This window comes from Schistocerca cancellata, chromosome 2, assembly GCF_023864275.1.
Source record: "Schistocerca cancellata isolate TAMUIC-IGC-003103 chromosome 2, iqSchCanc2.1, whole genome shotgun sequence".
Classification (NCBI taxonomy): domain Eukaryota; kingdom Metazoa; phylum Arthropoda; class Insecta; order Orthoptera; family Acrididae; genus Schistocerca; species Schistocerca cancellata.
In genome coordinates, this window is record NC_064627.1 from 823836037 (window position 1) to 823851242 (window position 15206).

Below are 15206 nucleotides of genomic sequence, written 5' to 3' on the forward strand. Positions count from 1 at the left end.
AGAAGTCAACACCATGTTACATACGTTGTAATTACACAATATCTGGCATACCAAGTTCTCTGGTAAGCTGACAAATTAATTAACTGTGGGTTGACACTGCGTGGTCTTCCATTCAGCCACGCTTACGTGATTCAGCTGTCCCTACCCATGCGTTTTATGCAACCCGCAACACCTTCAAATAGCACGCACGAGATTTTCATGTTCTTTCGCCTGGTACGTGCAACCACTTAGTCCTGTAGAAGAAAATGAACAGAATTTTTTTTGTCAGAATTTAATGTAGTTAAATTTTGTATTGGGACACATTTTCACTAGGGGCTGTAGTTTTCGCAAACGTACAGATGTCACCTTCAAACCTGTTTGAATTTCTCGAAAACCGTGGCTTCCAGCGAAAGCGTATCCCAGTGCCAAATTTCAGTTACACAAATTTGCTACAAAAAGGACCTGTTCGTTTATTTCTGTAGAACTAATAGTTCGGGCATAGTAAGTGAGAGAATATGAAATTCATATCAATAATGCTTTTCATTATTCTACAAACTTTTCTAGTTGGACTAATAACAGGAACAATAATGGAAAGTTATTGATTATCATATATTTTATTTTTAACGTTTCTTTTCGCGTGTGGTTTTCGAAGGCGTTGCGCCTTACATAAAACCTATCAGTAGGGGAAGCTGAATTACCCCATTTAATCACTTCAGTCAGATGGAGTTGTGGTGAGGAATGCGAGTGCCAGTTCGAAATGACAGGGCTGAGAAATGCTTGTCGAATAAAGAGTGACTTATTTAAAAATTTTGGCCGTTATGAATTATGCAATGTGGACCATTCTCAGGCTATTGAGCATTTGGATTAAAAAGGAATAAAGATCAAACTGTATTTAAATCGAAACAGAGACTTCAAATGTGTGGTAGGCACACATCCAAAGTAGTAAACCTCGCCGTGCTGACTTGTATGTAAGTTTAGCTGCCATTACAGCTGTGTGTGACACATCGAGAGGAACGGTGCGTGAGTGATAGTTATAAGCAGTTGGTCGGTGCGTAGAGACGTGTGACGCTGTGGTGTTGTGCCGGCAGATGTCTGCGGCGTCGGCGTCGCCCCCGGCGCTGGCCCCCGGAGCGGGGCGGCGTCGCAAGAGCTGCGCAGCCCGCGAGGGCGACGCGTCGCCCGCCGGCAAGCGCGCCCGCCACTTCCGGCCCTGGCGCGCCACGCCGCACCACGCCTCCGAGCCCGCCGCCGCAGCCTCCGCCGCCCCCGCCGCCCACGAGCACGACCGGCTGCCGCCGTCGCCACCCCCCACCTCCGGCGAAAGCCGCCTGTCGTCGCCGCCACCGCGCTGCGACCTCACGCCGCCCACGTCCAGCGCGTCGCCCACGCCACCGCCGCCCCCCGCCAAGCCTGACTCGCCCGCCCACTGCTCCAGGTAAATGTGTTTCCTTAATGGTACAAGTCTCCGACGGAACACACCGAATCACATGCCAAGTAGGAGAATCGTCTAAACAGGCACTGTTAAGTTAAAACGCTTTGCCAATTATAGTTGTTCTATACCTATATACTAGGTGATATCCAGATGATCCAGAAATATATTAACATTTTCATGTCTTGTGTAGACGTTATTCTGCACCATCATCTTCAAACCAGTCCCGTCAGGAATGAAAACCCCGATCCCTGTCCTTGTGCCATTTTTGAAATGCATCTTGGAGTCTGTATTTGTTATAGTGTTTAGTACCTTATGCGCTTCCACTTACTCCTCAGATGTATCAAATCTGTGCCCCCATCAACATGATTTTCATCTTGAAAAAGAGAAACTAAGTCTGGTCAGTACAGCTGTTAGCGAACGGCTGTTGTCTCGTCTTTAGTCAAAAATTACTGAATAAAGTAGGCCATAAGCGATGTGCATTGTCACGGTGGAGTACCCAGTCGTTCTTTCGCAACTTATGGGGACGTTCTCCCTCAAAAGTCGTAGAACATTGCAACGGAACATTTTGCTGACCTTCTGACCAGGAGGCACAAAATCCATAAACAATCCCACCAACATACAGGGTGACCCAAAAGTTCGTTAACATTTGAAAATGCACTAATACACGGCATAATGTACGTAGAGAGGTAAAAATTGACACATATGCCTGAAATAACGTGGGGGTTTATTGAAACCGAAAACGAATGTAAAAACTGTCCAACAGATGATGCTCGACAGCAACACTTCAGTGACACCGCATGAGGATCGTGTTTAAAATGAGCTTTACTGAAAGAGGGAGTCAGATCATCTCTAGCCTGACTGATAAACACGCGTTGGAAGGTACGACTTTCATGCAGGATGGCGCTCTACCCTATATTGCTCAAAGTGAAAGATCTCTACTCTCTCACATTGTTTGGTGAGGATCGCAAGCTGAGCTGCCACTTTCGTCACGCTTGGCCTCTCAGGTCCCCAGACCTCAGTCCTTGTGGTTATTGGTCGTGGGGTTACCTGAAGTCGTAACTCTACCGCGATAATACGGTTGCATAACGGATGCTAATAGACGATGTCCAACGGCAATTTTCCACCACACTTCCTGATACTGTACAGTGCTGTTCACAACATTGTCCCTCGTCTACAGACATTGTTGATGAATGGCGCCCGACATGTTGAGCATTTGTTATGAAGAACACCGTCTTCGCTAAAAATCATCTGTTATGCTAATTATTGCTTTTGTATCATATGAAGCATCTTCTGGTAGTCATTTTGTGCACTTTTTTTCTTTCAGTAAAACCCCATGTCATTTCAAGTGTGTCTATTCCTACCTTTCTACCTACATTATTCGGCGAAGTATTGAATTTTCGAATGTTAATGGATTTTTGCGTCATACTGCATAGAAAAGTTCCCTGCAGACGTCAACGCTGTACTGTTTATGACCATCTTGAAGCAGTCATTGAACAAACTATCGAGCATTACATATCATATTCAGCATCTCAGATAGAATACATCCACAAGCACCAGAACTTATTCCCTAGGTGTAGTAGAAACCTTGCGTGGTCCACCTTTGAACGCACAGAATGAGATCCCTACCGAGCGAGGTGGCGCAGTGGTTAGTACACTGGACTCGCAGTCGGGAGTACGGTTCAGACCCGCGTCCGGCCATCCCGATTAAGTTCTCCGTGATTTCCCTAAATCGCTTCAGGCAAATTCCGGGCTGTTTCCTTTGAAAGGGGACGGTCGACTTCCCTTCCCATCCTTCCCTAATCCGATGGGACCGATTACCTCCCTCTTTGGTTCCCTCCCCCAAATCAACCAAACAATCAGATCCCTGACTTTCAAAACTTTTCTGGTGAGATGCCAGTTGATGATCGACCGGAAAGACAGTCATCATCTGTCGATGACCGTCCGTTTTTGGAACGCTCACACTAGTCGCGTAACTGCATCTGAACTGTAGCATTAGCCCCGAAAGCTTGCTTCATTCTTTAGGGTGTTTCTGCTATGGTATTCCAAAACTTTACACACACGCGCAGCTGTTTGAGGTCAACCATTACAAACCCGTAAATTCAGAGAAACGTAACGAATAAAGTAAAGATGCTAATTAACAACTAACAAACCATTCATGTCACAGCCACATGTTACAGTGACTCAAGACGTATGCGAGGGGGGACACCTCGCGGTAATGCAGTGAATTTGTGACCATTTGCGTGCAAAATTCTAATTTCGGGCCTTTGGGCTGCCACCTCGTACTGGCTGTTTGTTTCAATAGTCTGCACTCGATATAGGTCTTGATAGATCTCTGCCTAGTTCAACATTTAGGCATCATTATTATCCTCAGCCATTTGAAATTTATTAAGAATTTTTTAGGTGCCATACCGCAGAACTAACTGGTTCTAAGTGCCAATAAGAAAATTTCCTTTCAAGTACCATTACTACTGGGACGCTACGTTTTATACGTAATAATACAGGTAAAGAAATACAGCAGCAACGTTTCAACTACAAGAACTGTAGTCAAAATAAACCCTTCTCATATCTTTTGAGTTTTTTGCACGAGGTTAACAAAATTAATTAAAAATATTCTCAATACTGGCTTCTGTTTCTTGCACAACTCCATTCATGCGAAGATCACTGATGCAAAATATTTACATTACGCGTTGGCTGTCGATTTAGCTGCTCAAGACAGTTTTTGGATAATGTGTTCAAAAGTAATTCACACGACGGCTTGTCTGTACCACCTGTAATGAATCCATAGACATCCCAGTCAATGCTAGGTAGGTTGAAGTCGCCTCCGACTAATATAGCATGATCCGGGTACTTCTGCGATACAGAGTGTAGACTCCCTTTGAATGATTCTAGAACTGTCACGGTGGAACCTGGTGGCCGGTAATAACACCCAACAATTAACTTTATTTCTCCTAGCCCTGTTACACGTGTCCAGATAACTTCACAATCACACTCTACTTCGACCTCAGTAGACACAATATTTTTGTCAACTGCAATGAAGACACGACCTCCTACGGTGTCTAATCTGTCTTCCCGATACACGTTACAACCCTCACTAAATATTTCAGAACTTCCTATCTCAGGGTTCAGTCAGGTCTCAGTCCCGAGAATAATTTGCGCGCCACACGCTTCCTGGAGGACAGTAAATTCAGGAACTTTATTCCGAACACTTACGTTTGTTTTGGTTGTAGGACACCATCACTCCAAGAGAATTTCATCATTTGGGAAAACAAGGAGTGAAAGCTAATGTAACATGTATCTTAATGTGAACTAGCCGTCTGAACCTTTCGGTTCGAAACCGGTAACGGTACTATTTTAACACATAAACAGCGTTGTAAAAAGTGGCTGGTTGGAACTGTGTTCTCTGTAAGAGTCAACCCATATTTTGTACACAGCCACTGGCTCAGAATGTCAGTTTCCGACAAAACAGCACTTCTTCTCTTTCTGTCTCTGTAACCTGATAACTTATAACACCTGCGGCTTTTGCAAAAAGTGTCAACTCTTGGAAAAAACGACATTCCGTTTTCGGGGACGGTGACTGACTTATTATAAGGCATTATTTTTTAAAATTTTTGACACAGTCACCTTTTATTGTAACACAGTCATAACCAGCTTCGGCACACAATGGCCATCTTCAGATGCTACAATATAGAACAGAAAAGCTTTTAGCATGTTAAGTGGACGGTCATCATAGATGTAGCGAATAGGAGCAGATGCAAAATTTAATCTTACGTAACTTCATTCGTTATTTATCCAGAGTCACAGATATTTTATAATCTTGAATCATCGTTAGAATTATACAGCATCATTATTTGCATTCCTTTTTCCAACTGTGATTGATACCAGATTATCGTAACACCATTAATTCCACAAAAGGCAAGCTACTCTAAAAGAGTACCATGACCTGCTCAGTCTAATGATGGGGACAGATCACAAAAAAATTCCAGTTGGTGGTGTACACTATTTTATTGTAAGACTTTTTAATGCTAAGTTAGTGGAAATCTACGACGTGCTAAGTAAACTGCTTCCGCTTCACTGTCACTTCACTAGTCTGTAGCCCCTCTCCAGACTCCTCCCTAAACAACTGTGCTGAATGCGTGCCTCTTTTTGTGACCGCAGGCTGGGGGCCGCACAGTCGCCTCCGCCGGCCGCCCTCGCTTCCTTGCAGGACGCCGACTCCCGCCATCAGAGCACGCCGCCCACGGCGCCGCCCATCCTGCTCAGGTAATCTTTAAATATATTTATATACTTACCACTGAGACGAAATTTAAAATCACAGTTTCTCTAATAGCATGGAGAATTTTAAAAAGAAACAATCTCTTTGAACTCTGTGTTAGAGAATTGCCACAAAGTCCTTACTGGTTTTCAAATACACTCCTGGAAATTGAAATAAGAACACCGTGAATTCATTGTCCCAGGAAGGGGAAACTTTATTGACACATTCCTGGGGTCAGATACATCACATGATCACACTGACAGAACCACAGGCACATAGACACAGGCAACAGAGCATGCACAATGTCGGCACTAGTACAGTGTATATCCACCTTTCGCAGCAATGCAGGCTGCTATTCTCCCATGGAGACGATCGTAGAAATGCTGGATGTAGTCCTGTGGAACGGCTTGCCATGCCATTTCCACCTGGCGCCTCAGTTGGACCAGCGTTCGTGCTGGACGTGCAGACCGCGTGAGACGACGCTTCATCCAGTCCCAAACATGCTCAATGGGGGACAGATCCGGAGATCTTGCTGGCCAGGGTAGTTGACTTACACCTTCTAGAGCACGTTGGGTGGCACGGGATACATGCGGACGTGCATTGTCCTGTTGGAACAGCAAGTTCCCTTGCTGGTCTATGAATGGTAGAACGATGGGTTCGATGACGGTTTGGATGTACCGTGCACTATTCAGTGTCCCCTCGACGATCACCAGTGGTGTACGGCCAGTGTAGGAGATCGCTCCCCACACCATGATGCCGGGTGTTGGCCCTGTGTGCCTCGGTCGTATGCAGTCCTGATTGTGGCGCTCACCTGCACGGCGCCAAACACGCATACGACCATCATTGGCACCAAGGCAGAAGCGACTCTCATCGCTGAAGACGACACGTCTCCATTCGTCCCTCTATTCACGCCTGTCGCGACACCACTGGAGGCGGGCTGCACGATGTTGGGGCGTGAGCGGAAGACGGCCTAACGGTGTGCGGGACCGTAGCCCAGCTTCATGGAGACGGTTGCGAATGGTCCTCGCCGATACCCCAGGAGCAACAGTGTCCCAAATTTTCTGGGAAGTGGCGGTGCGGTCCCCTACGGCACTGCGTAGGATCCTACGGTCTTGGCGTGCATCCGTGCGTCGCTGCGGTCCGGTCCCAGGTCGACGGGCACGTGCACCTTCCGCCGACCACTGGCGACAACATCGATGTACTGTGGAGACCTCACGCCCCACGTGTTGAGCAATTCGGCGGTACGCCCACCCGGCCTCCCGCATGCCCACTATACGCCCTCGCTCAAAGTCCGTCAACTGCACATACGGTTCACGTCCACGCTGTCGCGGCATGCTACCAGTGTTAAAGACTGCGATGGAGCTCCGTATGCCACGGCAAACTGGCTGACACTGACGGCGGCGGTGCACAAATGCTGCGCTGCTAGCGCCATTCGACGGCCAACACCGCGGTTCCTGGTGTGTCCGCTGTGCCGTGCGTGTGATCATTGCTTGTACAGCCCTCTCGCAGTGTCCGGAGCAAGTATGGTGGGTCTGACACACCGGTGTCAATGTGTTCTTTTTTCCATTTCCAGGAGTGTAGTTTTCAGCTACTTGGAAATCGCTATTACGAAGACCACGATGTGCACGATCTTTAATCATTAAAGAAACTTTCAAGATAACATAATGTGCAATAAATAGTTCTATTCAGCCCTTGAAGTAGTAAAGGGAAATTCAGCAAATCTGTAATCATGAGTAATTCTTCACAAGATCAACCAAGGACAGACCCGAAACAAACAAGAGAGCTGAAACGCATGGATTAAAGAACGCTTGGACTTTCATGGTACAAGTGCTTGGATCCTATCAAAGTGAATGCGGCGATCTCCTCGATGCAAAACATGTTCCGCAGGTCTCAAGTACTGGCAGCCAAATGTGGATACCATGAAATTCTATACAGAGAGGCAACAGAGACTGTAAAACACCCTAGAAGTTTCATCAGGAAGGAGGAGAACGTGAAACTGAATATTTGGATCCTAGTGCTGCAGAGGATGTGTACCAGTCTTCCACCACAGAGCGATAGCGACAGCGGACGAAGGAACTTGACAACAGCCAATTGCAGTCTGATACTATAAACATGTGACGTCACGCCACAGCGCGGAAGCGCATGTAAAGGGAATTTCGCTGTAGTCAGCAGCGAGCCAGGTTGTCAGTCGGACCCTCAAAGAAGCTACGATCCTCCTAGAAAATGTCATCCTTAGATGGTGAGGAAACGTTGGTTACAAATGTGAAATCCATTCGACCACTGCATAATAGCACTGAACATTTTATTAATTGTACACTACTGGCCACTAAAATTGCTACACCACGAAGATGACGTGCTACAGACGCGAAATTTAACCGACAGGAAGAACATGCTGTGATATGCAAATGATTAGCTCTTCAGAGCATTCACACAAGGTTGGCGCCGGTGGCAACACCTACAACGTGCTGACATGAGGAAAGTTTCCAACCGATTTCTCATACACAAACAGCAGTTGACCGGCGTTGCCTGGTGAAACTTTGTTGTGATGCCTCGTGTAAGGAGGAGAAATGCGTACCATCACGTTTCCGACTTTGATAAAGGTCGGATTGTAGCCTATCGCAATTGCGGTTTATCGTATCGCGGCACTGCTGCTCGCGTAGGTCGAGATCCAATGACTGTTAGCAGAATGTGGAATCGGTGGGTTCAGAGGGTAATACGGAACGCCGTGCTGGATCCCAACGGCCTCGTATCACTAGCAGTCGAGATGACAGGCATCTTGCCGGCCGGAGTGGCCGAGCGGTTAAAGGCGCTACAGTCTGGAACCGCACGACCACTACGGTCGCAGGTTCGAATCCTGCCTCGGGCATGGATGTGTGTGATGTCCTTAGGTTAGTTAGGTTTAAGTAGTTCTAAGTTCTAGGGGACTTATGACCACAGCAGTTGAGTCCCATTGTGCTCAGAGCCATTTCAACCATTTGAACCTTTCTGGATACAGAAAATGTTCGACTGCTGCCCTGGCCAGCACATTCTCCAGATCTCTCACCAATTTAAAACGTCTGGTCAATGTTGGCCGAGCAATTGTCTCGTCACAATACGCCAGTCACTACTCTTGATGGACTGTGGTATCGTGTTGAAGCTGCATGGGCAACTGTACCTGTACACACCATCCAAGCTCGGTTTGACTCAATGCCCAGGAGTATCAAGGCCGTTATGACGGCGAGAGGTGGTTGTTCTGGGTACTGATTTCTCAGGATCTATGCACCCAAATTGCGTGAAAATGTAATCACACGTCAGTTGTAGTATAATATATTTGTCCAGTGAATATCCGTTTATCATCTGCATTTCTTCTCGGTGTAGCAATTTTAATGGCTAGTAGTGTAATACAACCTGAAAGACTCGCAGTATGTGCCTTTATTTTGGAAATGATCACTGTCTGGTCGAAACTGTGGCACTGCGAAATGCTCATCTGATTCTGTATTAAAAATATACAAATTTGTTTTATTTGAGGGTATGTAACAAGTGCTTTAATACTGTAGCAGTTTCGTATACAATAGTTAGTGCTGCCTTTCCAGGAGAGTAAGAACCGACTTGATGTGCCACAGGCTACCTCACACGCTGACACCTCCCGACGGCGCGGACGGCCCGTCGCTGAGGCATTCACCGCCGCCTTTGCCGCCGCCGCCCACGCTGGCGCCGCCCCCGCAGCTGCTGCTGAGAGTGCCGCCCACCCACCCGTACACGGCGCTGGAGCTGCGGCCGGCGCCGCCACTGCCGCTGCCGCCGCTGGGCGCCGCCCCGCCGCCCCCGCAGCCGCGGTTCGCGCCGCCCAGTCCCGGCCCGTCTGCCGCCGCCGGCCGGGCGCCGGACCCGTTGCAGAGCGAGCCGCTGTCGCTGGTGCTGCGCCACCAGGCGGAGCCGCCGCGCGATTCGGCGCCGCCCCCGCGAGACGTGCCACCGCCGCCACCCACGCTCGACCCGGCGCCCCAGTCCTCACAGCAGCAGCAGCAGCAGCAGCAGGCACCGCGCAACTACAAGAACATGACGCGCGAGCGGCGCATCGAGGCGAACGCCCGCGAGCGCACGCGCGTGCACACCATCAGCGCGGCGTTCGACACGCTGCGGCGCGCCGTGCCGTCGTACGCGCACGCGCAGAAGCTGAGCAAGCTGTCTGTGCTGCGCATCGCGTCCGCCTACATCATGACGCTGGCGCGCGTCGCCGGCTACGACTACAGCCGCGACGGCAGCCGGCCCAGCCTGGCCGAGTGCGTGGACCAGGTGTCGCGCACCATCCAGACCGAGGGCCGTCTGCGCCGCAAGAAGGACGACTGACGCCGGCCGCCCCCGCCGCCCCCTCCCCATGCCTCTAGTCACGACGCTGCTGCGGCGCACTCCTCCGGCGAGCGTAGGCCCTAGCCGCCGGACCTCTCAAAACTGGGATGTCAACACGAGACTCGAGAGTACCAGTTCCTAGACGGCAACTCCCACCCAGCAATATCTTCCTTGACACCTGCTGCAGAATCGTTCCTCAACAAAAAGGGTCGAACCATCTCTTCTGGGCTGTGAATTCGCCAGAGAAGCTGGTTCGCCAGATAGCAATCGTCGTCAATCTAGTACTTAAGGGAACACCTTGTGGTAACAGTCGCATCACGAGAAGTGCTTTCACAAATGCTGTAGGACCATTTGGCAATAATACTGCGATATCAGTACATGCCTCAAGAAGAGACGTCTAATTACTGACCTGCAGCTACGATGACAGTGCTCAGCGTACAGTACATTAGCTCCACATAGAAATATGTGACAAGCTCGGCAGCAGTCGACATATGAATAATAGCGACAACAGTACAGAAAGGAGAGGACCAGGGTCTATCAAGATGGTCATGACATGTCAATTGCCACAACAGACGCCATCGCACAAGAAACTTTTCTGCAGCCTCGCAGACAACATCTGATTAGCCCACATCAAAGTTTATGACTGAATTTCATGTATGTATAGCTTGTAAGAAACCGTCTTCGTCGTTCATCATCTAGTAGTGGGAAGTACCAGGTCTATTCGTAATTTTCTGATGAAGACTTCACACCTTCTTCTAGTCATAATTCTACGAGACAACACCTCAATTTTTCCCCATACGGTGATACTAGATATGGAAGTTTATGACGACGCAGCTTGTTTACAGAATTGATTAGAGCCTGTTGGAACCCCAACAGCGCCTTTTTCTGCTCTCTACAACTCAGTTACTCTGCATATTCTCATTACGACAGGCTGTGAAACAGTAGTCCACTGGTGACGTCAGCTTTACTGTTGATGACCTTAGTGACAAGTTCACGTCTCTCAAGAAAATACTATATATTTAACTTCGTAACGGACAGGTGTCCTCAAATGAAGACAGTCGGAAGCAGCTAAGAATATGGATACATTCTCTGATAGTTTGATCGCAAACGACGTGAATACTGAATTACGGATATGAAGACTTGGGTCAGTCCACAAGATCAGCACTGATCAACTCGTGCAGTTATTCTTCTGGCATTCTGACTGCCTGAGACCGCGTCGTCCATCTTACAACCATCTGGCCGGTGAAGACAAATACTTTATAAAGTTATTTGGAAATAAAAAAAGGGATATGTGCGTTGAAGAGAGAGCAATATTCACACGTTACAGATTTCATTCCAGATAATAACAGACGTCTCCATAGATACAACATATGCAGCGTTACATATCTTAAGAGAAAAGATGCCAGATAGTGAATCACACGAAGTGGTCTGCAACAGTAGAAATGTGTGAACCATGTAGATCTGAGAATACCGTCATATTACAAGAAAATTAAAAGACTTTACCATTAATTGTCGAAAGACTTACGACGCAGAACCCGTGCGTAACAATAGATCTGAGGGCCATTATACAGGGTTGGAAGAGTTGGATCTGGTAAACGCTTGTAGCAGAATGTTGTCCCAATTGGAATAACTGAATGTAATACAGTTGTGAACATTACCAAAAATGTGGATTTTCGTCTTCTGTGAAATCAAATGAAAGACTGAAAAAGCGATGACAACTGTTTTATAAATTTGGTGCAAGACTGCTTCTCGTAAGCTGAAAAATAAGACTAGACTTATTTAAAGGGCTAAGCAAATTTTCACCAACGTTAATTGCTACGGGAGAAGCTACAATATATTTCGATAACGTGGAGAGGAATCGCAAGTTTTAATGGTTTCAGTAGAATATTTCTTGAGCGATGGCAACGTGCCTCTTACTGCAGTCTGTAAATAGCTGAATATTGGCGAAGACTGTTGGTCCTACAGCAACTGAAGAAAACTACCGTTATTGCCTGCAGGCTTCTGATATCCTAACTATTCAGGGCTTTTTTTTTTTCTTAATTCGTGTACAGGACGTCACGAACTTTTTTCTGTCTGTCTACAAGAATACGCCGCACTTTGTTGCAGTGAGGTCGTACCTAACGATCCTGGTTTAGAACTTTCCTGATCAGTGAAGGAAGTCTGATGTGAAGAAGTCGTCCCTCTCATCGACTGAAATTACTGTGTAAGAGTGTCTCTCTGAATGTGTTTTATGTGTTTGTGCAACTGCTGTGACAAACAAGGACAATATCCTACCATCCATTCCTAGCTGTGTATTGTGTTAATAGACTTCAGATCTATCCTGTAAATCAATAAGTTGTAGCGTTGGTGTTGTTCCGTAAGTTTGGTGTCATAGAATCTTAGTTCAGTGTCACTGCTAATATTTTCTGTTACGCACAGAATGTTCTCCGCTGTGTGTTCACTATTCCTTGGTGTAGCTCCACGCTGGACGTACGTACGTTAATGAAATGGAGTCGAAACGACGTCAGTCGGAAAGCTATATTGTTAAAAGTACCTGAGAAGATGCAATTTGTAGATAAGTTGTGTGAGTCTGTATATAATTTTAATAGTTTCTAGAATCTACTAAAACTATAACAAAACACTAATAGTACGTAATTTAAGGAAAAACGAGAAAATATGTGTACTAAACTAATCGCTGTAAGCAATGTATTGCTCACTAAATGTTGTTTTATTGTGATAGTGCCTTGTGGATGGGCTTCAGTGCGGCTCCGTAGGACTGTAGCGAAAGGTGTACTTCCTCACAGATGAATGAGATTCGTCGGACAGGAAAGCGCCATCAGAAAGAAATTATTTGAGTCTGTGTACTAAGTAGTCCAAGGATACCAGTATTCAACCGCTTACAAAATGTGCCAAAATTATTACTTTTTATAAGATAACTAATATTTGTGCCAAATTTTAAGATTATAAGAATATTTCCAACTTTTTTTTAGAGAAAGAAAAGACAGCTATTTTCGATACGCAAAGGCTTTATCAGAAAGTTGAAGTCGTCTCGAACAGTCAGCGGAATAGTTCAGAAGATCGCAACACCGGGTAAAAAACAAGCCACCCTTGATTTCGATGGAAAAGGAATGAGTTTGTGCTATTTTGAAGTTGCGGTTCGGCTGGCAGTCCGAGACGTTGTATAGTTTGTTTTTCATTATAGAAACATAATAATGAGCGGAAGCATGTTCAGAAGTCAATTTCCGTGCCAATCCTATCATTCCAACTCGGAGATTTCTTTCGAGGTAATTTACTCCGGAAACACTATTTCCTTTCAGGCATTCGTGAAAAATTCTCACGAGAAATAATGATGTCCTTTTTACATTTGCTCCTGCCCCTACAGTTGGTTGTCCTGGAGTACTGTGCCCTCTGTATAATGTAGAAACCATGGTCCTGTGTCATATTGTATTTCACACTCCAGTATCTGTTGTACATCACTTGTTGGTGCTGTTCCAGATCGTTGTGCAATGCTGTATTAGGGATTAGTACTGTTGCACAACGCTGTAGAATGACTATTGCAGTACATCAGGGTGCAGACTAAACTATGTTGCTAATCTTTCAGTTGCCTCCCTTTTTCTGTACACAGTAGAGTATACTGTGCAATGCGGTACTGTAACACCTTTCTAAATTTAGTTACTGTGTATCCTGAATTTTATTACATTGATCTACACTGTAGAGCTCTGTGATATGAGTTGTAGTGTGTGGTAGTTCCATAGAATTGTACTGTATGGTGCTGGACGTGTCATTGCTGCACTGTTCTGTTGCGTTGACTGATGGCTCACTTGGTATCAGTGTGTTAACGTGTTATGCTGTTAGGGAGGCATGGGTGCTATGTACTGTTTTTGTGTACTGCCGTCCTGGTCTTTGGCCGGGCCAACTACAGACAATAATAAAGCTGCCTTCTTGAAATGACAAACCTTGCATTAATTTTAGAAGTATAACCTTCACTCACTTCCCTGTATTTCCCCCTGTATTTCCTACATACTGCTCCTTCAATCTGTCGGAGGCAAGGGCCACTCTACTGCTTGGAATGCTCAACAAATCTTATTGGAAAGGTGAACAGGAGTCTCAGCAACATATTCACAGCTTCCAGACACTAATTGTAATTTATGCATTACACTATTGAGAGAAAAATTGTGGGATGATCATAGTGAAGTAACATATAATAACATATATATATATATATATATATATATATATATATATATATATATAACATATATAACATATAATATAAACATATATATAATATAAACATCATTTACCATTTGCAGGTGAGTACGTTGTAGGTACCGTGTCTCTTACATCTTCAGAGAAGAGTTTTGGGATGTGAAAAGAACTGAAGTGTACATTTCATTGAAACCCAGTACAACAGGATGCTTTTAATTTGTGAAACAATATAAATGTGGTACAATAATCAAAATCATAATCATAAAAACTTAATGCATATCAAATTAGAAAATATTCTCAATTAGTGTAATAGGATTGTAGAACAGTTCTGTAATCCATTCTTAAAATATGTGCTATATTTCACCGAAAGGAACCGAGACTGAACCAAATTACGAGGTAAAAGACAAAGGATTTAGAGGTATAAGCCAATTTACAATACAGACGTTTACAGACATTCTCAAAAGGTACACTTAGAAGGAGGACTACAATACAGAGACATGAACGACAGTTTCTATAAAGATTTATCACTTTCTTTGATACTCGTTTCCCATTAACAAACAGCAAGCATAAACCAGTACTAATAAGCAACCCATATGGATAGTTAAAGATATCAGAGTATCAACTAGATTGAAATCGAAGCTGCATCTTAAATGAGAAGGGAGCCACAATCCTGTTCTATAATTTCACCATAAACACTACTAAGAATCACTGCAGAACGCATCAAGCACATTGACGCCATACGTTACACCGAGACAACAGAAGTTCTTTAGATAACTAGATAACATAAAAGCTATGTGGTCAGTTGCGGAAGAAGCATCGCAGCAAAAGGTGAGTGTTGAAAATAACAAACAAGATACTTCACATCGTTTGAAGCTGTTGAAAATTTTTGTACCTATACTTGTGACTTCTTCTTGAACTGATATTAAACATCTGAAGTCTTTATATAGAAGTATCAGGCCCAAAGGAGAAATATTTAAGGAACAAAACGTAAGTATAATATTAGACGATACATAAATGAAAAATAGG

General features: G+C 45.4%; 1 protein-coding gene across 1 annotated transcript in view; it reads left to right on the forward strand.

Annotated features, from left to right (window-relative positions):
- Positions 1–13916, forward strand: part of LOC126159004 (microtubule-associated serine/threonine-protein kinase 3) — an 85450-nt gene extending 71534 nt beyond the window's left edge. The window contains exons 6-9 of the mRNA XM_049916482.1: positions 1068–1414; positions 5567–5671; positions 9266–9422; positions 9540–13916. Of these exons, the coding sequence (XP_049772439.1) occupies positions 1068–1414; positions 5567–5671; positions 9266–9422; positions 9540–9992 (1062 nt within the window). The 3' untranslated portion in view covers positions 9993–13916. The remainder of the gene's footprint in view (positions 1–1067; positions 1415–5566; positions 5672–9265; positions 9423–9539) is intronic.
- Positions 13917–15206: the final 1290 nt, after the last annotated feature.